This window comes from Aethalodelphis obliquidens, unplaced genomic scaffold (genome assembly GCF_003676395.1).
Source record: "Aethalodelphis obliquidens isolate GAN/ISIS:26980383/991018 unplaced genomic scaffold, ASM367639v1 scaffold7, whole genome shotgun sequence".
Lineage (NCBI taxonomy): Eukaryota > Metazoa > Chordata > Mammalia > Artiodactyla > Delphinidae > Aethalodelphis > Aethalodelphis obliquidens.
Window position 1 is genome coordinate 25966062 of NW_020837951.1, and position 25040 is coordinate 25991101.

Below are 25040 nucleotides of genomic sequence, written 5' to 3' on the forward strand. Positions count from 1 at the left end.
TTCGTCTGCAAAAACAGGGTTTTACTTCATTGACCATGGACAATTATTAGCTAAAAAAACCATGTATTTCTCCTCTCCTTTCACACCCGTCAGAAGAACAATAACCCTCAATTAATGACACAACAGTTTGGTTTGAAAAATGTGATGTTGTCATATACAGCACTGAGCATTTACTGAATGACACTGCTCCCAGTTACTCAACAGAATATAATTACATCTGGAATCTAAAAACCACCTCAATCTGCACCAAAAATACTGTGGACATAAAGAACTTTACACACACACAAATCTGACACATAATGAGAAAGCAAAGCAAGAAAAAAGCTGGTATAAGTCGCTCACCAATGTGTTCCTTATTTCTGTTGAAGCTGGTACCTTGCTATATTTCTCCTTAGTTGAAAACGAGGTCCAATCAGCCTCCTTACAATATATTATTAATTGGTTCTGAATCTCCTCCAAGTTTTCATTCCACTGTGGAGCCTTCCTCACCTATCTTCAAGAGTCCGTCTAAAATTCTTCCAACATCTTCCCTCATCCTCAAGATGGCTACCTTACCTAATGGAAAAGCAACATCTTCATGGTTGGCTTTTATAAATTCCTCAAGCATTTCAGGATTTAGTTCTTTACTTGGATCAATTACATACATTTTCTAGAACTAATCTGTGAAGAACTCCAATCAGTGTGTGTGGACTGGGTAGGTTTGGGTCCTTTCTTCAAATCATCCTCACAAAATGTCTTCCTCTAAGACTAATAAATTCCTCCCAATTAGAAAGGTGAAGCTACCTGGACAGAAGGTTTTCTCAACTGACATAATACTTTAAAATTTTGTTTCCATAGTGACATTGTTAAGAAGACATCTGATATTTCTGAAGACTTAACAATACTTGAGAACACAGAGAAAAACAGCAGAATGGAAGGGAAGAGGGAAAACAAAGGAACTAAAAGAAGGCCTAATACACAAATGGAGCATCTTGAAAAGAAATGTAGACCTTCAAGAAACTGGTGTCAGCCAGTCTTAGAGTTCCTCTGAGATCTTGCAGGATTTGCTGTTGCTGCTGTTGTTTTGCAGAAATCAACCCCAACCAGACAATAAAGTCTTGCAATGCATCAAAACATGATGATAACCAAGCCCCAGAACTCCAAAAATCTCAGCTCAGGGCCACCACCATCTTCACAATGAGGAAATCACATTTCCTGGCGACTTGCAGGAGACCTGGAGCAGCTTAAAGTTGTGTGAAGACCTCAGTGGAAAAATGTTTAAGGTTTTCCTTGCCTTTCCCGAAGGAGGTCAAAACCCTCAGGTCCACTCAAAAGGAGAGAAAAAAAATTCCAAAAGTTTACTTTAAATTGGCAACAAACGCCTCCATAACTTGTGAAAGCACTCCTTAGGTGGGAGGAAAATGCGAGCAGCCCTTCCAAGCCCCTCATTTCCTTGCATAATGAACAGATAGTGAGGAGCCACCACAAGATTCACCCCCTGGAAAGGGAGAAGGAGAAGGCTGGCAGGCCTCCTCCTCCAGCCATCACCAACAGAGCTTCAAAATGGAGACATCCATAATTTTATAAACACTTCTCAGCTTTGTCTCCTGGAAACCCGCTCTCCTCCATTTTCTGGTGGAGTTACAACATGACACGGGCTTACCTGACTCAGTTCCCAGCTCTCAACCAAACTAGTTACTTCCTCAAAAATCCTGCAAGCCACCTCCAGAAACAAAACCAAAGCAAACCAAACAGCCAACACAGACACTCAGACACAGCCCCCCGGGAGCCCTGGGAGAAAGCCCCAACTGGTTGGTCTTTTCCCATCCCAGACGCGTGCTTAAAAATGAAACTTTTTTTTTTTTCAGTAGGGGAGGAATATAAAAGGAACTCCAGGCAGCCTCCCTCCCTCTCTGTAGGTTAGAAGCTACAATGAAAAGAAAATGAGGGTTCCTCCAGGAATGGTGAAAAGCCTGGAGAATGAACGTGAGAAGAAGCTTTGTGTTTTGGAGTCTGGACTGGAACCAAAGCAGACAGCTTGCAAATGGAGGACAGGGAGATAAAGAAAGGGAAAGAGAGGGGCTGCTCCTCTGGTGGGCGGCTGCGGCTTCCCCTCGCGCCTGGAAGGAGGACAGACCCCTGGGAACTGCACCAGGAGTCAGGCGACCCCCAGGCCCCTGCTTGGGGTCTTTTCTCCCGTCCTCCGAGGAGAGCCAAGCGTGTGTAATGGCTTCTCCTCTCCAGAAACCGTTGTCCTCCTCCACCAGACGCTTCTGAACCCCCAGCCTGGAGACAGCTCCTAGCTGCTCCTGAACCTGCGCCCCCCAGCCGGCCGGCGCCCCCCGCTCCTCGCCTATCTGCTCACCGGCAGCACCGGCAGCCGCCGCCGCCGCCCCCCGACACATCCCGACCCCGCATCCCAACTTCGGGGAGAGAAGAGAGCGAGCCAAATACCTGAGGAAGAGGGGGGTGCCAATCCGCACGGCTTTGCCATCGGGCTGGGGACAAGCAGACAGAGAGGGGGAAAGGAAGGAGAGGGACAGAGAAAGAAAGAGGTCAACCCGCTCAGGTCGGGGCGGCCGGGAGCGCTCCCTCCTCTGCCCCTCGCTCTTTCCCTCTGGCTCTCGGCTCAGGTCTCCCCGACTCCCGCCCTCCGCCCCCCTCTCTGTCCCTTACTCCTGTGCCCACACCAGGAGCATCCGTCCTAAGGCTCCAGCTCTCTCCTCACTCATCTTTTATTTTCTCTTCTCTCCATAGAACTACACGAAATTAATTAAGCCACAGCGCTCCGCTCCCCCCCGGCAGAAGGAGCAGCCAGCAGGAAAAGCACAGCCACCTCCACCGCCACCGCCACCACCACCTTCTCCTCCTCTTCCTCCCTCGCTTCTCCTCCTCCTCCTCTTCCTCCTCCCCCCCCCGCCCCCCCCCCCCCCCCCCTCCTCCTCCCCCCCCCCTTCTCTCTCGCTTCTTCTCTTCCAACAGCCAGTCCATGCAGGGGACTTCCTCTCCTCCCCGCTCCACCAACCCTCCTTGGCCGAATGAATGAGCGCGTTTGTGCCTCCACCACCCCGTGCTCTCCTCCCCGCAGCACTCGGACCACCCCGAGGTGCTGGTTAATTGCAGTAACTTACTGAAGAAGCGTCCCGGCGCCGGGAGGTGTTTCGGGTTCTCCAGCCCCACCGCCTCCTTATCCTTTTTCTCTTTCTCCTCTTCCTGCTCGGGTTATTGTTGTGGAAGTTGTTTGGGAGTCTCATGTGCTTCTGCCGGGTCTCAGCAATGGAGGATCGCCATCTTCCCTGCCTTCCTCGGCTCTTCAGACTCGCTGCAGCTGCAGATGACCTGAGATATCCGTCTCTCTCCCTCTCCCTCTCTCTCCCTCCCTCCCTCTCCCTCTCACTCTCTCCCTCTCTCTCTCCTCTTCTCTCTCCTCTCCCTTTCCCTCGCGCGCTCTCTCTCTCTCCCTCTCCCTCCCTCTGTGTCTCTCTCTGAATAATGAGCAACCAGAGGGAGAGAGAAAGCAAGACAGAAAGAGAGAAGGCAGACAATCTTCTCCTGCCACACAAAACGCCGGAGCACCAGGGGGTGCGCGAAGCCTTTCTAATAACAACAACAACGCGCAGGAGAGAGAAAGAAAAAAAGAAAGAAAGAAAGAAAGAAATGAGGAAAGGGCTGGAGGGGGGGGAAAGGAAGAATTATCCAAGAGCTGAGAAGAGCAGGAGAAGGTGGAGGAGATGCTGAGGCTGCGGTTGCTGTCCCCCCTCCCCCCCCCCCCCCCCCCCCCCCCGCGCTGAACCCCAGAAGGAGGCAAGGTGGTTGCAAAGTTAAGGCTGGGACATTGTCTTTGTCACTCAGAGCAACACAGAGCCAGGCCAGTGAGACGCGAGAGGAGGCGGTGGCGGAGGACGAGGTGGTGGTGGAGGAGGAGGAGGAAGAGGAGGAGAAGGAGGCAAAGGAGGAGGAGAAGGGGAAGAGGCAGATGAGATGAATAAAGACCTGCGGAGAAGGCGGTGCGAGGAGCGCGGCGGCCGGGCTGAGGCGTGCGCGCTCGCGTCCCGGAGGCGCCCGGCCGCCCCGGCCGGCAGAGGAAGCCCCCAGTGAGGACCCTGCCCGGTCGCTCATAGCGCTCCCACCATCAGCCCTGCCCGAGGCGCCGAGCCCCGGCCCCAGAGAGTCCCTCACACGCATCCATCTAGAGGCCAATCTTTGCAAAGAACACACATTGGGAACTAGAGGTTGCAAGTCTAAACCCAGATCAACCACGTGGGGCTTTTTAATCCCTTTCCAGCTTGCGGTGTATCTCCAGTGAAAAGCTCAAATTGTCCATTACTGACACGTATTTTGAAGTCTTCTCCGAAATAAAGGCTCGTTGTGCATTTTATTTCTTTTCTGATATGGTAAGGGAAGGTTGAGGGAGGAAAGAACCCATCATTCTGAGCCTCGGAACCACCACTTTCTTTTCCTAACTTGTGAAGTGTTTTGACGGCGCACCAAAACGGGGGAAAAAAAAAAGCCTACTTAAATAACTTTACACTCTCCAGCCCCGCGTTGCTTGCACTTTCTGGCTGATCATCCAAAAGCTCGGAAAGTAACAATCAGAGCTCCTAATGATAAGGTGTCATGGTGTTGAAGACAAGAGAGCCAAGATGAAGCTTTCACACCTTGAATTTTTATTTAGTGTAATTTCCCACAAATCGTTCTGAACTGTTTATTTTGCAAAGGAGTGGGTTTACCCTCCTCTCTCACTAGGTCTAATGTCTCCTAAGGCTTTAATCTGATGGTGGGGAGGGGGCGGGGGTGGTGCCTACAGTATAAAAAAATCAATATAGCAAGTCAGAAGCAATTGAAGTTCAAGGGCATGGGCTGCTTGTACCATTTCTATTTCTCGCATCCTCGAGCTGGACATCAACAGCCTCGGGAGAGAGAAACACGCAGCGCGCGGGGCAGAGACCTTAATTAAAGTTTCTTTTGTCCGCGTCTGAATTGGGGGATGTTGCTGGATTCCTTTGCATTGGGGAGCGCGCATCCGGTGGAGAAGGCGCGGTGGGGAGGATCCAGGGCAAGACTGTCCTCTGTAATACTCACTACCTCCCCCGCAAACCCAACAACAGTCCGGGAAGATATCCCTGTAAACCCACACAATGAAGGGGAGGAGGAGACGCGCGCGGAGTTGGTTCCCACCAGACAGCGGGGTTTTATAAACAGATCGGAATCCTTTTCCAAGCTTTTCCCCAATCGTTTATTCCGGGGCAGAATCTCTCACCCAGAGACACGATTTCACCCCCTTCCAGTCAACACTTCCTGCCCTTTTCTCCTCCCACTCACATTGAAAAGCTTGGGAGCCCTAAAAGGGTGTTGATGGCGGGGGTGATAAATAAATAAATAAATGACACTCTACGCGTGCGGTGGAGGAGAAAGGAGGGGGAGGGAGAGGCAAAGCGAGGAGAGGGAAGAGAAAAAGTAGGGAGAGGAGAACCAAGAGGAGAAAGCTCAGAGGCGAAAGGGAAACAGTAGTCAAAGCAAGAAGAGAAAGAAGAAAGGAGAGAGGAGGACGGTAAGGCTGTTCAGGACTGAAATGACCCTGGTTTTGAACAGACTTGGGAGGACTCCCAGTCCAGGTGCCTGGAAGGACTTGGGGATAGTCCTTCTGCCCCGAGCTCCTCCCCCACCCCACCCCCGGGACCCCAGGGGTGTCTGAGCCCTGGCCGCCGCTCCCCCATAAATTCCTCGTGGCACCGAGAGGAAGCACGCCAGGTCTCCGCCGTCCCTTCACTGCCCCGGCTGATAATTTACCTCTTTGTCTTTAATAAAAAGCTGACTTTTTCTGTCAAGCTCTGCACCGGGAAAGTAACAATCGTATTTCAGGTTGAAAGCTTCTATTACTGCTGGGTTTTGGAGGCTGTGATAAAATCTTCATCGACGTGAAGGTTCCTTCTGGTTGGCTTGGGTCGGAAGTCCTAAGATGGGGGCCGCCCTTCCCCGGGGGCAGGGGGGCAGGGGCGCGGGGAACCCGGCGGTGCGGAGGGAGGAGGAAGCGACGAGGTCAGAGGAAACCCAAGACTCCTGGGGCACCAAAGGGCTTCCCGCAGTCGGGGAATGAGCCCTGGGGAGGAGCCTTTCGCGAGAACGTGAGCGCGCCCCAACACGCCTCAGACCTCATAAACCCACTTGGCAAAGACCGGGGAAGCGGCTGGCGGACCGACTGCGGTGAACTCAAGAAATTAACCTTGCGCTGCAATTAAACGGGCTGCCGCCCTTTCAGACTCACCTCGAGCGACCGTGATAGCTCCCGAACCGGCCGCGGGGGGACCTGGCTCCTCCCTCCCGTCCCAGGAGAAGAGGACAAAAAGGGGAGATGGACTTGGAGATGGCCCCGCCCTTCAAACGCTCCAATCCTTGGAAACTAAACCTCCTCTCCAAGCCTCCACGTCTAGAAGGGACAAAGGCAGCGAGGAGATCCAGAGACCGATGGGGGAGATAGGTGGCTTTCGGGCTTCTCAAGTGGGTGCTTTGGGCAAAAGGTACAATGGCCGAGTTTCCATTCCAAATACAGGATAGTCTTTAGAAGACCATCTTCTGGTTTAGAAGCAAATTGACTTACCAAAGCCGTGAAGCAAACTACTGCAAAACTCCCGCATTGCCCTGCTTTTTGAATGTGAAGGGCTAAAATTTCAGTTAACTATGCCATACACAAATTTTTCGACTTTTTTTGAAGTCACACGTGTCTTAACTATCCATCTAAGATAATTGAAAGAAATTAACATGAAAGAAATAAACATGGTGGGGGAGTGGGCTTTTTGTTTGCCTGCTTTTTTTTATAGAGGGTAGCTTTCTTTCAAATGATAAGAAGGCATTTGGATAAATAAAAGCTAGGTCACTCAAGGAAAGTGTGTGGCTGAAGGTTTTAGTGAAAACCTTGACAAACTTGGCGCTTAAGTAACTGTAATTATGCTTTGCCATTAGCGGACCATTAAGATATACAGGAGAAAGTTCACACCTCCTGCTGTTTCATTCCCTAAGAATATTCACAAAGATAATACAAGCCTCCTTGGGTTATCTTCTCCACCAGGAGGGTTAATTTCTAAAAATTTTAATTAAAATGGAAAAGCTTAGGTTTTGTACACAGGCAACAATGTGAGGCAAGTCTCGTGGGGACACATTGGCTTTGTGAAATTTGCCTTTTGTTACTGTACCCTATGCCATTATTCCCCTGGAGTCATATGGGATTTCAAGACTTTGTTAATGTTCCAGGAAGTATGAGTACGTGGGAAGTCTGGACTTTCTTCTCCCTTATCATGGGTGACTGGCATACAGACTCCTCATAAAGGGAAATTATGGCTCATCAAAAGAGTGACTTTATGAGCATTAATAGAATAATAAATCTTGCAATTTTAGTTCAAGAAACAGTGGAGTCCTATAATCAGAGTGACCCATACAAATATGATCCACTTTCTTGCCCAACTCTAGCAGGATAGGGATAGTCTATAAATCATTTTGGTTTTTAAAGGTTAGGAAAGGAAAGTGCCCAGACCTCTCAAAAGTGTTTATGGGGGGAAAGGGGACTTCTATCCCCTACAGGAAGGAATCATGGAAAGAAGGAAGAGTTGGTCCAGAGGCTACATTAAAAAGATAGAATTTCAACTGAAACAAGAGTGAATAGATGTTTTAATGTCATGGTTTCAATATTTACATTATATCATATAAAAAAGGAAAAGTCCTGCTTCCTGAAAACTATGCAAAAAAAATTTCCAGTTTATAATCCCACTTTCTAAATTCCAGTTGGAAAACTGTTCAGGCTGATGATTTTAGCAAAACAAGGAGTAGATGAATAGAGTATGGCTTTTTCAGAAGTCTTAATTATTCCGGCTTTAAACATTTGACCACACACCTCTTGAACTTGGTGGTATTTTCCTTCCCATGTAAAACTAATTTCCCATGCCATCCAATATAGTCTTTTTACTATTTGAGTTATTTTCAATGGGCTATTTATTTTGAATTTTTGAGATCTTTTACTGTTGTTGGAAATGACTAGTCCTTGAAAAGTTTTTTTTTAAGACTTCAAATTGGATAATTATGGACTCTCCAGATATCAAAAAAGTGAAGTCACTAACACACCTTCTTTCTGATCCCTTACCGAAAAATCAATATATTTTCATAAACCCAAACCTAAACATATGTAACTAGTTGACTAGTGTCCACGCCTAGGGAGAAGTGACTGAAAGAAGACAAACGTGGATAATTCATGATTCTGAACAGCTCCAAAGGAAGAGAAATTGCGATAACTTATATTAAACTTCCCCTGTGTGAATCTTTCTGTGCATACCTTTGGGTACCAAAGAAGATGTTTCAATAGCAATGTTCTAAAAAAAAAATTTTTTTTAAGTCTTTTGCCCATAGGTAGAAGTTAAATTTACAGTTCTATCAAACTAGTTACTGTAATAATGGACCATTCATGTGGAATGTCCATTAACCATTGAATATTTGTTTAGCATCTACAATATGCCGTACTCAGCTGAATACCAGGGATACAAAGATGAATAAGAGAAGATGAGTCAAAGTCTAAATGCCTGATCTACTGCAGGAACCACTAGCTTTAAAATGCCATTATTTGGATTTATATAGAACTTTAGATTTTTACTCACTCAAAAGCAATACAGGACTTTGGCCAATAAGGAGGCTATGATTAATTTGAACATTTTTGTTCATACAACAGAGTTAGTAGGAAGTAATATTGTGTTAAAATAATTTAAAGCCAGTGTCTTGCCTTAACTCATAATTTAACATGAAATTCTAACTAGAGAAGATCTTTTTAGGAAGAAAGAGCTGTGTTAGATCAACTATGATTAGATTAACCAAAATTCGTAAGAAAGACTCAACTGAAGGATTGTCTATTTTTTGAGGTATCCCGTCTAGCAGACAGACCAGTATTTCCAGATTCCTACTACTTGCATTCAAACTGAAGCCCAGAGAGGGGATGTGACCTAGTCAGGAACACAGAGCTGGTCAAAGGCAGTCAGCTCTACAAGCTATGCTTCCACGCAGTTTCCTAAAGTTATTATCATTCTGATATCACCTTCAAGATTTCTTTTTTTTTTTTTGACATGCTTCCATACTACTTGTACTGTTATTTACTTAAAATATATTATTTCTAAATGAACTTAAAAAAAATCTTAGCTCCATCAAAAGTAATATGACTAATGAAATCACAAGTCCGATGGGCTATTAATATATAAAATTATAATACACATCAAAATAAATATATTATTAAAATTAGAATAAAGAAAAAAGATTTTGGATTAAAAAACTAGTCTGATATTATACATGCCAAACTCTTAACGGTAAGGAGTGAGAAAGGTGAAAAAGAAAGTTTGAGTTATTTTTTTGTGTACAGACAGGAATCACTTTTATAATTTAAAAACTAAGAAAAAATTGTATGGTCTAGTGGTGGCTAGCACAGCCCCAAAGTAAGCCTTTTCATTATATATACTTAGAGGAATTAAACATTAGCACAAGCCTTTTAAGTACGATTTAACAATATATATTTGAAGTCTTAAAATGTTCACACTTTTTGTTCCCTTAATTCCTCCTCTTAGAATCTACCCTAAGGAAACAGTCAAAAATGGTAGAAAAGATTTACACAAAAAAAATGATAGAGGTAAAGTAAACAATTGAAAATAACTTGTGATTAGGAGAAGAGGAATGGTTAGTCAATAATAAATCTCCACTATGACATATCAGGCAGCTTAAAATTATTTACAAAGATTTTTTGTAATTAAATAGAAAAATGGCCTCATGCTAGGTAAAAGACCTAGACATAAAGTTATGATCACTGATTATTTTTTCATAATGCACACACTCAGAAATCACTTTCAAAGGAAATATACCAGCGTGTCAATAGTAAATTGACTTATTAAAATTTTAGGAAATGTAGAACTTATAAGTGATCTATGTAAGTTATATAAGTATATAAACCACGTATATACATATATACACGTATATATGTATATATATACATACACGTATATATATATACACGTATATATACATATATACACACACGATGGAGTTGACTGCTTTGTTTGAACTGAACTGTCAAATATTTGTTTTAGTATTTCAAAACATTTTAACATTAAATGATAGAACCCACTTTTATGTGTCTGGTAATTATAAATATGTCTTGAAGATCTTATTAATATTGCTAATAAAACTGTGTCACAGTATCTGTTTTTCACAGATAATTTAATTTGCTTTTTACAGGGACAACAGGAAGATTTGAGTGAGTATTTTGAGTACATTTTGTATACAAAAGGAAATTTAGGGCCAAAGAGATTGAATGATTTAACCTAAGGTCTTCTGACACTAATAGTGTAAAGAAGACTAAAGTCCAGTTCTCCCAATTTTTACTGTTATGTTTTGAAATCTAGAATTCCATACAATCTCAAAAATATTGCCAAATACTACCAAAGGAAATTTTCTTTTGGCCCATATGAAAAAAGGTTATCTTCATCAAATATGTGAATGAAAGCTCTGATACTCTTTTACACCTAAAGAATTAGCAGAAATATATACTGTATATGTATCTATATGTATATTTATATTTCGCAATTGTTAAGAGTATATATAATTCTCAGTTGTTGAAGATATGGAAAAATAGACCCTCTAGTTCTCTGTTAGTGGAAATACGAAAAGTTTCAGTCTTTCTGGATGTATTAGAAGTCTTTAACCCAGGAATTTTACTTTTTTTTTTTTTTTTGCGGTACGCTGGCCTCTCACTGTTGTGGCCTCTCCCGTTGCCGAGCACAGGCTCCGGGCGTGCAGGCTCAGCGGCCATGGCTCACGGGCCTAAGCGCTCCGCGGCATGTGGGATCTTCCCGGACCGGGGCACGAAGCCGTGCCCCTGCATCGGCAGGCGGACTCTCAACCACTGCGCCACCAGGGAAACCCCCCAGGAATTTAACTTTTAAAAATTGACTTAGGAAATATTAATAACTGTCACCAAAAACTTTTGTACAAGGGAGTTCCTTGTGGCATTAATACCCCACAACAAGTGATTGGTTAAAGAAATTATGTTCATCTGTGTAATAGGAAGTTATATAGCTATAAAATTCTGTAAGAAATATTAAATGATAGTGAAATATTTACATGATTTTTTGATAAGGGGAAAAATCGATTTCAAAACAATATGTATAACACTATCTCATATTTGTAAACAGGTATGTGTGCATCTAGGCATTGAAAAATAATTTTAAAAGTATAATCAAAGTGTTAACGGTAGTTTTTTCCAGGTGATGTAATTTTTTCTAGGTGATGTAATTACGGGTACATTATATATTTTTTTCCACTGTGGCTTCTTAGATTTTTAAACATTTGTACAATGAATCTCTCTCTTTTGCAATTAGAGAGAAAAAGATTTAGAACTCCCAAATAAGCTTTGCTAGCACAAGATTTCTTTTATATCATAAAGACTGACCAAACCAAATGTTTGTCTAATTTGTAAAAAATAAAAATTTTAACTGTGCGGTTTTATTAATCATTATTGAAAATGCACACACCTTGAAATCCTTGCATACATTCGATTCCCCAAACAGCCTTTACCCAGAGTTCAATGCTTCTAGTACAGATTTTGGGTAATAACTTCCAGCACCAAGGTTAACTTGACTTTGCATCCACCAACCATCACCCATGACTGACCCCTTGTAGATTTCATGTGAGTTGCCCTTTCAGGAGAGTCTATTTATACTCTCTCCTGTGTGCTTTCCCAGCAAGTTGCTAAAAACAGTGTGTCACAAAAGTTACTTATTGGCTACATGTTTTTTGTTTTCGGTACGCGGGCCTCTCACTGTTGTGGCCTCTCCCGCTGCAGAGCACAGGCTCCGGACGCGCAGGCTCAGCGGCCATGTCTCACGGGCCCAGTCGCCGCGCGGCATGTGGGATCCTCCCGGACCGGGGCACGAACCCGTGTCCCCTGCATCGGCAGGCGTACTCTCAACCACTGTGCCACCAGGGAAGCCCTACATGTTCTTTTAAGTGTCTGGAATGCAGAACAAGTTTATTTTTTAGTATCTTTCTGATGTTTTTCAGGGTGCATATTTTAAGTATTTATTGATTCAATGTTTATAATAAAGACAAATCCAGCTCTAACAAGGAACATCTACTTACTAGTTTCTAGCTCCTGCTCTTATGAGTGATGACCTTGGGCTCCATGCATCAGTTTCCACATCTGTAAAAGAAGTATAATTAAGTACTTATAGGATTGCTGAGGATTTTTTAAAATTAATTTTTATTGGAGTGTATTTGATTTACAGTGTTGTGGTTATGAGGCTTTTTAAAAAATGTATATAAGGAACATGAAAATCTGTAACTGCTAGCTAATATTGTGATCTATGTCCTTTTTCTTTTCTTTTTTTTTTTTTTTTTGGTCACAGGGCACGACATGTGGGATCTCAGTTCCCCCGCCAGGGATTGAACCTGTGTCCCTGCATTAGAAGCATGGATTCTTAACCACTGGACCACCAGGGAAGTCCCTGTTCTATGTTCTTATAGCTTTACTGTGAGGTGGCATAGGTGAGGTGAAGAGCCCTAAATTTGGAGTCAAGAGTTAGGTATCGGACTTCTCTAGTGGCCCAGTGGTTAAGAATCCACCTGCCAGTGCAGGGGACACGTCTTCAAGCCCTGGTCTGGGAAGATCCCACATGTCACAGAGCAACTAAGCCTGTGCGCCACAACTACTGAGCCTGAGCTTTAGAGCCTGCGAGCCGCAACTACTGAAGCCCGTGCGCGTAGAGCCTGTGTTCTGCAGCAAGAGAAGCCACGGCAATGAGAAGCCCATGCATGAAGAGTAGACCCTGCTTGCTGCAACTAGAGAAAGCCCCAGTGCAGCAACGAAGACCCAACACAGCCAAAACTTACAAATAAATAAGTAAAATTATTAAAAAAACAAAAAGTTAGGTATCTAGTCCAGGAAATCAAAACCAGAATATGTACACATAACAAAAGAAATTCATTATATTTAAACAAATCTTTAAAATCAACAGTGATCATTTAAAATAAAAAACCTAAGTATGACTAATTGTATCTAAGTTCTCCTATTACTACTTATTTCTGTTAGTTCACTTTGTCATTTTCTAAAACTCAGTCACCAGGCATGTGGCAGTAGGGCCAAAGGATTTTTTTTTGTTATTTTTTAAAATTAATTTTTCTTGGAGTATAGTTGCTTTACAATGTTGTGTTAGTTTCTACTGTACAGCAAAGTGAATCAGCTATACGTGTACATATATCCCCTCCCCTTTTTGGATTTCCTTCTCATTTAGGTCACCACAGAGCACTGAGTAGAGTTCCCTGAGCTATACAGTAAGTTCTCATTACAAAGGTTTTCTAAAAGTAGGAAAGAAAATCTTAAAATCGAGAAAAAATTTTTATTGATATCTCAAATCCAAGAAATGGTTGTATAGGCTCAGAAGAATCCATACAATGCAGGAATTGTTATAATAGATGTAAATAAGGAAACTACAGCAAATGCAGAGCATTTTATTTTACTTCATTTTTCTGTGAATTGTATAGAGATCACCATTGTTCATTGGTCTAGCTTCCGGATCAGCACTGTTCTGTTGGAGCACAATTTGAAAACCACTGATCTATTCCAGATGAGAAAATGGTCTCAAGGAAAAGTGATCTTTTGCCCAGAATTACAGACTAAGGTATTGAAGATCCAGACCTACCCAGTTCCTCTTCATGGCAATTTCCGCTCTTCTAGCAAAAGAGATTTCCTTGAGCTGGTAGTAAACCAAAAACTCAGTTACCTTCTTTTTTCCTTCCCTCCTTCTCTTCCTCCTCCCTCTCTCCCTTCCTTTCTAAGGTTCCCAGAAATGAGAAACTGTACTTTACATGACCAACAATAATTAACGGCTTAGTCAACCAGTAAATAATTTTTATGCTGTCTGTAAATTATTTTGATGACTTTCAGTTCATCTTTTTTTCTAACCCAGAGGATTAGCCAAACAGCTAATTGTGGTCTTCATATATCAACATCTTCTGCTCCTTGGGAATGTTTAGGGTTTTCCTTCACCTTTTTCTTTTCATCTTTCACTCTAAAACGGTTTTTATAGGCTTAGGACCAGGAAAGAAAAAACAAAGGTGGCGTAAGGTTTCTTTCACCCGGAAAATTATAATTCTGCTTTTATTTCATATAGAGATATAAATGGAGAAACATAGCACTATTCTACTTATCAGGGGTCATGTGAAAGAAGAAAAGTTCATTGTTCTGGCCCTTTTGTGTTCACTCTATATCATGCAGCATTCACAAAGGAATTATTCCTATGATTGAGAAGAGAGATAGGCTGGTGCTCTCATTTGACTTACAACAGAGCCCTGAATTTGAAATTAGTAAGGACTTTTTAAATATCATGAACATGGAATTATAGTATCAACTTGGTTATCAAATTAACTCTGTGTATACTAGAACTGAATGACAAAGCATATAACATGGAAGAAGAAAAGCAATAGTGCTTGTTATCACAGTTCCATTTGACTATGGTCAGGATCTAGTAGATGCTCCTGTCCCATCCACTGAGGAGACTGCAAAATCCAAGGCATCACAGGTGAACTGTCACCTGAACAACAACTCAGGAACATAAACCCTCATCAGGCAAAGGGATATGGTATTTGTAAGAGAAGATGCACAGATTTTGTCGGAGGCTGGGAAAAGCCTTAACGCACTGGATCAGAAATAGGAATCTCTGACATCTGTAAATGATCTCACAAAGCCTTTCCCATGTACATTTTTAAAATCTATTCTTCACAGCAGTTTATGACATGAAGATTATTTCTTCTGTTTTATATTTGGAGAAACCAAGGCTCAAAGCAGTCCAGTGACTTTGCCCAAGATCATTCAACGAGCGCTTGGACTTGAACTCAGGACTTCTGATTCCAAATAGCATCATCTTTCTCACTGTAAAGTATTAAACTCCCAAGACGACATAGTAATATGTTGTTTCCATTTATCTATCTCTAGATATATTTCCTGATTATTTAGCAAATACAGAAAAATAAAAGAATATCTAGTCCCAAAACACAGAGAGAATTAGTATTATTCTCTGTTTCTTGTCTGTATTTCTCCCTTTGTGGTTTGATAGTCTATGTTCTTTGCTTATTTTTTTGTGTATGTGAATTTTGTGTGTGTATCTTTACATTGCCTTGTGATGTTCACTTTATAGATTAAGGATATTAACTCCTAATATGTAATAAAATATTTTTCTTAGTTTTTATTTACTTTTAACTTTAATAATAATACTTTTTGATACTTAAAAGTTAAAATTTTTATGTTTAAATGTATTGATCATTTTCTCTATGCTTTCTATCATTGGTATAGTTTATACTTTCAAGCCCCCTAATAGGACTATTCATTTACATGATTTGTTGTGTTTTTACTAATTCCAAGATTTTTATTTTCACATTTAACTCTACAAACTATGTACAATTTATTTTTTAATATGTGATATGAGGCAGGGTTTAAACTTAATTGTTTTCCAAATCATTAACTAAATCGTCTCAGCATTATTTAGAAAGCATCCTTCCTGAGACCTCCCGGCTCGACTGGCTGCGCCGGCGGCGGTAAAAATGTCTGCTCCAGGATCCTACCAGGCGTCTGCGGGACCTTCCTCGGTGCCGACCGCACCCCCGTCTTATGAAGAGACAGTTTCTGTTAACAGTTATTACCCCACACTTCCGGCACCCATGCCTGGGCCGGCCACGGGGCTCATGATGGGCCCGGATGGGAAGGGCATGAATCCGCCTGCGTACTACACCCAGCCAGTGCCCGTCCCCAATGCCAATGCAATTGCTGTGCAGACAGTCCGCGTGCAGCAGTCCATCTCCGTTTTCGACCGCCCGGTCCAGATGTGTTGTCCTTCCTGCAACAAGATGATCGTGACTCAGCTGTCCTATAATGCCGGCGCCCTCACCTGGCCCTCCTGCCGGAACCTGTGCCTGTTGGGGTGCATGGCGGGCTGCTGCTTCATCCCTTTCTGTGTGGACGCCTTGCAGGATGTGGACCTCTACTGTCCCAACTGCAAAGCTCTCCTGGGCACCTACAAACGTTTGTAGGACTCAGCCAGACCTGAAGGGAGCGGTGTGCTGCAGGAAGGCCTTTCCGACTCTCACCCAGCCCCGCCCCTGGTGAAGGCTCCATTTTGGTGGGCTCATCTCTCCAGGGTCTCTACCTTCGTGTCTTCTTTTGGGGGGGAAATATCGCAAAAATAACACACCTCCGAACCCCAGAAATTGCTGCTTGGTGTCGTGCACAGGACATGCAAAGACATTCTCCTTGAGCGCTGGTTCAAGGGTTTCCTGCCTCCCCGTCTGTGACCCCAAGTCATCCCATTCAGCTGTGACCATTGTCCTGTCTGAGTATCTTCTGGTGATTTGCCCCTGGCTGGCTTCTTTTTTTTTTTTTTTTTGCCTCAGTGGGCCTTTCTCTTGGTGGTCTCAAACTGAGAAGCCCCAGATTGCCTCATTTTTGAAGCTGTTCTGGCCCCAGTACGGCTGAACCAACCTTTAGTGCCTACCGTCATAGCCATCTGTTTCCACTTCTGATGACAAAAATCTTGCCTTACAGTCTAAGGGCTTGGCTCTCAGATTCTGCAACTGCAGGCTTTTAAATAGCACACAAATTCACTTTAATTTCTTAATTCGTTTTTAAGTACAGGGAGGGGTTATTCACACCCATCAGACACAAAGCCATGAGGTCAAAAACGCAGGCTAGGAATAGAAGGCTGGATCTTTACGCTGATCCGCCTTCTTTGGACCAGATCCTCAGCCACTTTCTACGAAGGGCTTTTATTTTTGGTAGAGGAATTGTTTGTATTAACAGTTTTTGTGACCTCCTTTTGGTCTTAAACACCTTTGAACATAATTTTGAAAGGAGGGATTTATAGAACCGTTTTCCTTATCCGTATGACTGGTATCATTTTCCCATTTGCCAATGCACTCTCACTTTTTTTTTTTTTTTTTTTTTGCCTTAACAGAAAAAGTCATGGGCATAATTTCATCCACTGCCTTCACTTGGGTTTAGTGTGGTTCCTAAAGACCTCCATAGTGGAACTCTTAAAGAGGGTCCCCTTTCGGGTTCCTGGGGGATATTTGGAAAGGCAAAGGAAAGCGTGTTTGAGCACGTCTGAGTACCACGGTGCTGAAAAGTGTGGGAACCTGGCTGTTTCAAAGGCGTCTGAAGTCTGGATTTTATTTTTCAGAAATCAATTTGTTGTATAACATCTGAAGACATGATTTCTAGGACTGAAGCAGCAAGCCAGAGTTCTCGGTTCGCTGCTGTGTCATCTTTGAAATCAAGACAAAGCCGGGCTCGACTTTCAAGAGCTCCCGTTTTGATACTAAGTAGGCACAGGGAATGCATGTGAATAATATTACGTAGAAATCAAGCCTAGGCCTTGATCGAAAGTCTGTATATTGGTTGAAAATTATAGTCATAACCCATTGATTCGGCTTATTCATTTGATGTTTCGAAAGTTCCAGTAATATTTTTTGCAATGACTATGGATACTACATAGTACTTCGGTGTTATCTGCTTTTCAAAATAAAGTCTTTTGTTCACTCTGAAAAAAAAAAAAGCATCCTTCCTTTACCCAAGTAATTGAAAGGTCACCTTTACTGCACACTACAATTTTGTATGTAGTGACATAATGTTCTAGACTATCCATTTGTTTCCATTTATCTGTCTACATTAGGAGATGTGTGTCAGTTTTATTCTTGGTTCTTACATACTCTTTTATTATCAGGTTTACCCCTTTAAACTGAAAAAGATCACAGTATTGTTTAGATTTTATTAAATATTTGAGTGAAATTTCTCTATACATAACTCAGTCCAAATTCTCTCAAGAAGTGCACAGGTTACTGTCTAGCTCATGCCCCCAAATGGTGGCTTTATCATTTCACAAAATTATAGGCACATTAGTGGATTAAAAATTCATTCAAAACTTTACATCAGCTTTTTCCTTAATATAGTTAGGTTCAGTACTCTGAGTCTAGCCTCTTACACTACTCTTCACCATTCAACTTTGTTTCATCTCACTAAAAAATCAGTTAATCGGGACTTCCCTGGTGGCGCAGTGGTTAAGAGTCCGCCTGCCAATACAAGGGACACGGGTTCGAGCCCTGGTTAGGGAACTAGATACCACATACATGCCACAAGCCACAACTAAGGAGCCCTCGAGCTGCAACTAAGAAGCCCACCTGCCACAACTAAGACCTGGTGCAACCAAATAGATAAATATTAAAAAAAAAAAAAGAAATCAGTTAATCAACTGTACTTCAGTAAAATTTTTTTAAAAAGACCAAAAAAAATCAGTTAAGGTAGTAGAGCAGTGACTTCAAAATTCGTAAAGCAAAGAGGAACAAGAAAATTCAATTAATGCAGTAAAAGAAAAATATAAGAAAAAAGGTATAAACAAACAAGAAGAAATGAAAAGAGAAGACACAAAGGCAATGTTAGAAATAAGATGTCAGAAATAAAGCTGTTTGGTTAATATATTCATGTCCATTTTCAGAATAAATGTTAATGGATGAAGTTTCTCTATTAAGATATAGGAACTCTCATACAAATAAACGAAAGAAATAACCATAAACTTTAATCAAATTTATTAAATGGTTTGTACAATTCCTCTATATCCTTTTTTTAATCTGAGGGTCACAGAATCTGTCAGTTTGTGGAAAGAAGTGTTAAACAACATGATAGTCTAAGAAACAGAAAAGGCAAACAGCGATTTAAATAGGTCATAAATAAAAGTAAGTGACCAGAATTTTTGAAAATCAAAAGGAGTAATCAGAAATCAGGTAAGTACTATCAAAAAGAAAGAAGGAGGAAACATGGTAAAAGTAGACAAAATAAAATTCAAGACCAAAAATACTAAATTGAAAAAAAATTTTAGTTGTTAAAAGGAATAATTTACCATTTTTTGTACCTGATAATACAGCTTTAAAATATATGAAGTATAATCTGTCATATTTACAAAAAAATAGTTTACAAAACTATAATGATAATTGTAGATTTTTGACATGCCTCAACAAAAATGACAAATTAAGTGGCCCCCAAATACACAAGGATATAGAGGAATTGAATACGTATTCATTAAACTTGGTCATAGATATATGTATAGAACTGTGTTCCTGATATTCTTTTCCAGTACCCATAGAACATTTACAAAAATTGGCCAGTCATTCAGCCAAAAAAATAAAAGCTCTAAAAACTCAATAAATATTGAAAGCAGAATACAGATCAGAATGCAATAAAACTATAAATAAACTCCAAAGGACCGAAACATACACATACACAAACTATATACTATAAAACTTTCATAATAACTTTTGGTTAAAAAGAAAACCAAACTGAAATATAGACTATTTTAAATAGCAACAATAGAGAGAATACAAGATATCGAAACTTACGTGATATGACCCAGTTGTAGTCAAATAGAAATTAATATCACTAAATGTATTAGTTAGAAAACAAAATATTTAAAATCCACAAATACTCAATTGAAAGAGCTAAAAATAATTTTTTTAAGTAGAAAGCATTGAGTGCTAAAGCAGAATTCTATGAAAATTAACAAGTAAACTTTACCAATTAAACTATCAACAAAAAATCAGAGAAGTCAGATGAAAAACAAAACACAAATGCATACTATTAAGATAAGGAAAGAGATATAACTACAGACACAGAAGAGATTTTAAAGTTATAAGAATATTATAGGGAATTCCCTGGCAGTCCAGTGGTTAGGACTCCATGCTTCCACTGCAGGGGGCACGGTTTCAGTTCCTGGTTGGGGAACTAAGATCCCGCATGCCTCACTGTGCAGCCAAAAAAAAAAAAAGAATGTTGTATCAATAAAATTAAAATTTTCAGGTGAAAAGTCTAATTTTCCAAAAACCTATATAGTAATGAAAATTGACTCAAAAGGAAGAAGAAAAGAAATATGACCAATTATCACATGAAAAGAAAAACATAGCTAGATCCCCAAACCCCACACTAGAGTACTAGGGAAATTCTAGTACACCTTATAGAAACTGGTAATTCCTGTTTATAAAATATATGTATGTATTTATCTTTAAACTCATTATATGCAGAAATTTTAAACATAAAAGTAAAAGTCCTAGGCTATTTAAAGAGTTTATACTCATTCTTTGTGTCTAGTGTTACTCTGTCAGCCCACAATCCAGCAAAGAAAACCAAATACATCAAATTTTATAAGAATATGACTTGTAAATATAGATGCAAAGTTCCAGTATAAAATGTTTTATATAAAATCCAACAGCATATGAAAGAAAGGACTCACCATGAGTAAATAAGGTTATCCTAGAAAAGCAAGGATGCTCAAAACCAGGATATCTATTGATAATAATGCATTACATTAACTGAACACAGTAGAATTACGATGTGATAAACTTGATAGACGCCAAACTGTAGTTGATAAAATTTAATACCTATTTCTGATTTTAAAAAAGAAAAACAAAATTGAATTTTTATTAATCCATGACTAGAATAGTATTTTTAAAAATTATTATCAGGTTATGTTTCAAAAAAATACAGCAGAATCTTGCTACTGAAATATGAGAAGCATTCCCATTAAGGTCAAGAATTGAAAAGGAAAATACCTCTTATCCACGTATACAATTCAACATTTCACTAAGGTCTCAGCTTTTGAAATAATTCAAGAAATAGTAAGGGGTTTCCCTGGTGGCGCAGTGGTTGAGAGTCCGCCTGCCGATGCAGGGGACACGGGTTCGTGCCCCGGTCCGGGAGGATCCCACATGCCGCGGAGCGGCTGGGCCCGTGAGCCACGGCCGCTGAGCCTGCGCGTCCGGGGCCTGTGCTCCGCAACGGGAGAGGCCACAACAGTGAGAGGCCCGCGTACCGCAAAAAAAAAAAAAAAAAAAAAAAGAAATAGTAAGAATAAGTATTAGAAATATGTCATTAGAAATAATGACAGTTTTGCAAACTGTCATTATTTGCAATTGCAAATTAGGAACTCTCAAACAAACCTCTTAAAAATTAGTAGAACTCAGAATTCTGTAGGGAAACATACAAAAATCAATCGTTTTCCCGTACTCCAGTAATATCTAAATGGATTTGGATGAATTCAGCTTCAGTTAGAGGATACTGAATTAATCGAGGTTTAAACCTTTTTTGCTAAAAAGGGAATGTGGAAGAAAGCAGTTGACTGACTGGTATGTTCAGTGGCCCAATAACGTCTTCAAGGACCTAGGCAGTTTTCTTCCTTCTGCCCCATCATCTCAAGTTCTTGCTTTTTCCTCTTCATATTTGTGGCCTCATGGCCACATTATGGTTATCCCAGTCAGGTGTCATTCCTGCTCATCAGCCATGAAAATAGGAAGAAAGGAGAGCAGAAGCAAAGGGGCTTTACTTGTATCAAGGAGTAAAAAGTATCATAATTTCCCTATCACACATTATGTAATACTAGGTAATATGGTCAGTCTTGGTGGCAAGGGTGCCAGGGAATGTGAGCGTAGCAAAAGTCACAACCATTTGGATTGCCATGACTGGTTTAGACCAAAGATGGATGATTCATCCTCTGGGAATGGGCACATTGCTGACCCCAAGTAAAAGTAGGATTCTGTTAGCAAGGGAGAAGTGATCAGAGAGCTACTTGGTAGATGACTTGCAGAGTATGTCACTATACCAAGTAGAAAATGTGATGGGGATAGAAGATCCCAATCACTCAAATGAAAAGTTAAAAAAAAAAATCATGGGACTTCTCTGGGGGTGCGGTGGTTAAGAATCCACCTGCCAATGCAAGGGACACGGGTTCAAGCCCTGGTCCGGGAAGATCCCACATGCCACGGAGCAACTAAGCCCGTGCGCCGCAACTACTGACCCTGTGCTCTAGAGCCTGCAAGCCACAACTACTGAAGCCCGCATGCCTAGAGCCCGTGCTCCACAACAAGAGAAGCCACTGCAATGAGAAGCCCGGGCACCGCAATGAAGAGTAGCCCCTGCTCGCCACAACTAGAGAAGGCCCGCGCACAGCAACAAAGACCCAATGCAGCCAAAACTAAATTAATTAATTAAAAAAAATCATAACGGGGGAGGGATGGATTGGGAGTTTGGGATTAGCAGGTGCAAACTATTGTATATAGAATGGATACAAGGTCCTACTGTATAGGACAGGGGACTATATTCAATACTCTGTGATAAACCATACTGGAAAAGAATATGAAAAAAGAATGTATACATATATATGTATACCTGAATCACTTTGCTGTGTATAGAAATTAACACAACATTGTAAATCAACTATACTTCAACAAAATAAATTTTTAAAAATTCATAATGTATCTAGAATAAATAAGCAATGAAATATATAAAACCTATATGATGATATTTAGAAATTTTACTAAAATACTTTATAAGACGTGGAAAAGATGGAGACACATCACATTCTTATATGAAAAGCCTCAATATGGTAAAATTTGATTCTCTATATAATAATATACAAATTTGTAGTAGTCCAAAACAAAATGGCCTTTTCTTTTTTAACTGGATAACTGATACTAAAGTTTATCTATAAGAGGACATTATTTAAAAAATAAGACTAGATGAAGCTTAACTCCTCATCATATCTCAAAACGATTATACTGATACATTGACAAAAACAGTGTGGTATTGGCACAAGAATAGAATACAAAGAGTAGAGTACAGAATGGAGCACAATAAAGAATGCAAAGTCTGAAACCACCTATATACACATGAGGATTAGAGTATAATGAATTTAGTATTGCAAATCAGTTGGAAATAATTGATTATTTTAGATTTAATTTTGGAAAAATGTCTCCACTTGGGAGGAAATAATTATACTCCTTTCTCACACCATGTACAAAAATAAATTCCAGATGGATTAAGATTATAAGAACAGAAAAACAAAACTGTAACATGCTGGAGTCATGGGGCAATATTTTTGTAATCGTGGGTGTGAAAAGATTTTCTAAAACGACATAGATTGACCAGTTAATCTACATAGTAAATTCTGTAAGTGAAGAAAGTTAAAAGACAAACGATAGACGTGGAGAAGATATTTACCACATATATAACAAAAGATAAATTAATTTATAAAGAGTTCCAATGATTCAATAAGAAAAAGACAATCTATATTTTTCAAATGAACATAGGATATCATCAGGCACAGAAGGCATATGAAAAGGGCAAAATGCATATTAAAAAGACATCTTATCTATAATAAGTATGGAAGTGAAAATTATAATAATGGTAAAATATAATGATAAAATAATATAATAAAATAATATGAAAGTGAATAAAATCATTCATCAGATCATCAATATATTTTGAAAATTGATACTATTCAGTGTTGATGTGTATATACAAGTGCTAAGTTTGTGGAAATGTAAACCTGTACAGTGGTTTGGTGGACAATAGGGTGATATCTATGAAAATTAAAAATATTCATACTTTCTGACCCCAAAACTATACTTCTAAGAATCCAACCTATAGAAATATTTGCATATGTGCACAAAGGTATTTATTGTAATATTGTTTCTAATAGAAGAAATCTGAAGCTACTTAAATGCCCAACAATGGTAGAATTATTTCATAAATTATAGCATGTAAATTTGCACTATTAACAAGTTTTTATGTTTTCATCACAATTAAGATAGATCTGTTTGTATTGACATGGCAAGAACTTCAAGGTATATCATGAAATGAAAAAAGTTGCCATATTTATTTTTAAAGCTAATTTTAATATTACATTATTACATTATACATTATATTTATCTTAGAAATCTTATGTTTGTATATTTTACCATATAAGCATTCAAATGCATAGAACAGCATGTAATAGGATGCTTTCACAGATGATTTCTTATAGATTGGAGAATATTAATGCAGGGAATAGGGGGAGAAAAATTATCTATAAGGGGGCTTCAGTATTTTAGTCTGTGCATTTCTAACTGCTCAAATTTTTCAAAATAAACACGTATCATGTTGCTTTTGCAATTAAAAATATTTAAAAAGGGACAGCTTAGTATTTGGATAAAACAGACTGAGGTTCAAATCCCATATTTATCACCTAATAGCTGTGTGACTTGAATATTTTTAAGTTCTTAGAGACTCAATTTCTTTATCTACAAATTAGGTAAAATAATACTTACTTCATAGTTGCATGAACAGATCAAATGAGATTATGTATGAAAAACACCTGGGTGCTCAACAAGTAAGTGTTGGTTTCTTTTTTTTTTTTGCGGTACGCGGGCCTCTCACTGTTGTGGCCTCTCCCGTGGCGGGACGCGCAGGCTCAGAGGCCATGGCTCACAGGCCCAGTCGCTCCGCAGCATGTGGGATCTTCCCGGACCGGGGCAGAAACCCGTGTCCCCTGCATCAGCAGGCGGACTCTCAACCACTGCGCCACCAGGGAAGCCCGTGCTGGTTTCTTAAATGGCTGAGGTTAGAGATAAGTAAATTACAGTTTTTATCATTTGCTTTTCTTAGCTGGGGTTACAGGAAGCATACCTTGATCAAGCAGATTGTATCAAGCATTTGTACTTGAAATTTTCATTGAAAGATGGCAGATATGGTCTACGTTTTGAGATAAATTAAATATTTAATTGTTTGATCATTCATTCATTTATACAATGAATATAGTGTTATTGACTCTACGTCAGCCAGTGTGCAAGGTACTTGGAGGTGTGAAGATGAAGAAGAGATCATCCTTTCTACTAAGGAGATTGAGGTTTGCTTTAATTTAATGCTTTCAGTTTAGTGAGATAAGTGCAATTCCAGAGACATTTGTAAAATGCTAAGGATATAAAAAAGAATAGTGCTGAAAAATCACAGAATCAGAGAATTTTTGAATTGAGCAAGACCAAGGGATCATTTATTCAACTTCTCATCCAATGCAAGAATCCCTTCCACAACATTTTTGGAAGACTGTAAAACAATTTCTGCCAACATAATAATTATGAATTATTGAATGTTTACTATTGTTCCTGACACTGTCCTAACTCTTCACAAACATTCTCTCAAC

The 25040-nt window shown here is 40.3% G+C and overlaps 2 protein-coding genes and 1 pseudogene across 11 annotated transcripts in view; 2 read left to right on the top strand and 1 right to left on the bottom strand.

Moving 5' to 3' along the window:
• ZNF462 (zinc finger protein 462) overlaps nucleotides 1-4587 on the bottom strand; it is a 143311-nt gene extending 138724 nt beyond the window's left edge. For 3 of the 10 annotated variants that reach the window (XM_027105301.1, XM_027105300.1, XM_027105292.1), the window contains exon 1: nucleotides 3111-3702. The gene's annotated coding sequence lies outside the window, so the exon portion shown is untranslated. Of the gene's footprint in view, nucleotides 1-342; nucleotides 1307-2433; nucleotides 2478-3110; nucleotides 3709-3972 lie in introns of those variants that run through there. The other 7 variants (XM_027105293.1, XM_027105294.1, XM_027105295.1 and 4 more) reach the window with 7 other exon arrangements.
• LOC113619416 (uncharacterized) lies at nucleotides 3961-6702 on the top strand. Its single transcript, XM_027104117.1, is given in 4 exon segments — nucleotides 3961-4057; nucleotides 5939-6070; nucleotides 6073-6203; nucleotides 6205-6702. Coding segments are annotated over 4 exon segments (690 nt in total). The 3' UTR covers nucleotides 6535-6702.
• Nucleotides 6703-15577: 8875 nt separating this feature from the next.
• On the top strand, nucleotides 15578-16332 carry LOC113620226 (lipopolysaccharide-induced tumor necrosis factor-alpha factor homolog pseudogene; annotated as a pseudogene).
• Nucleotides 16333-25040: the final 8708 nt, after the last annotated feature.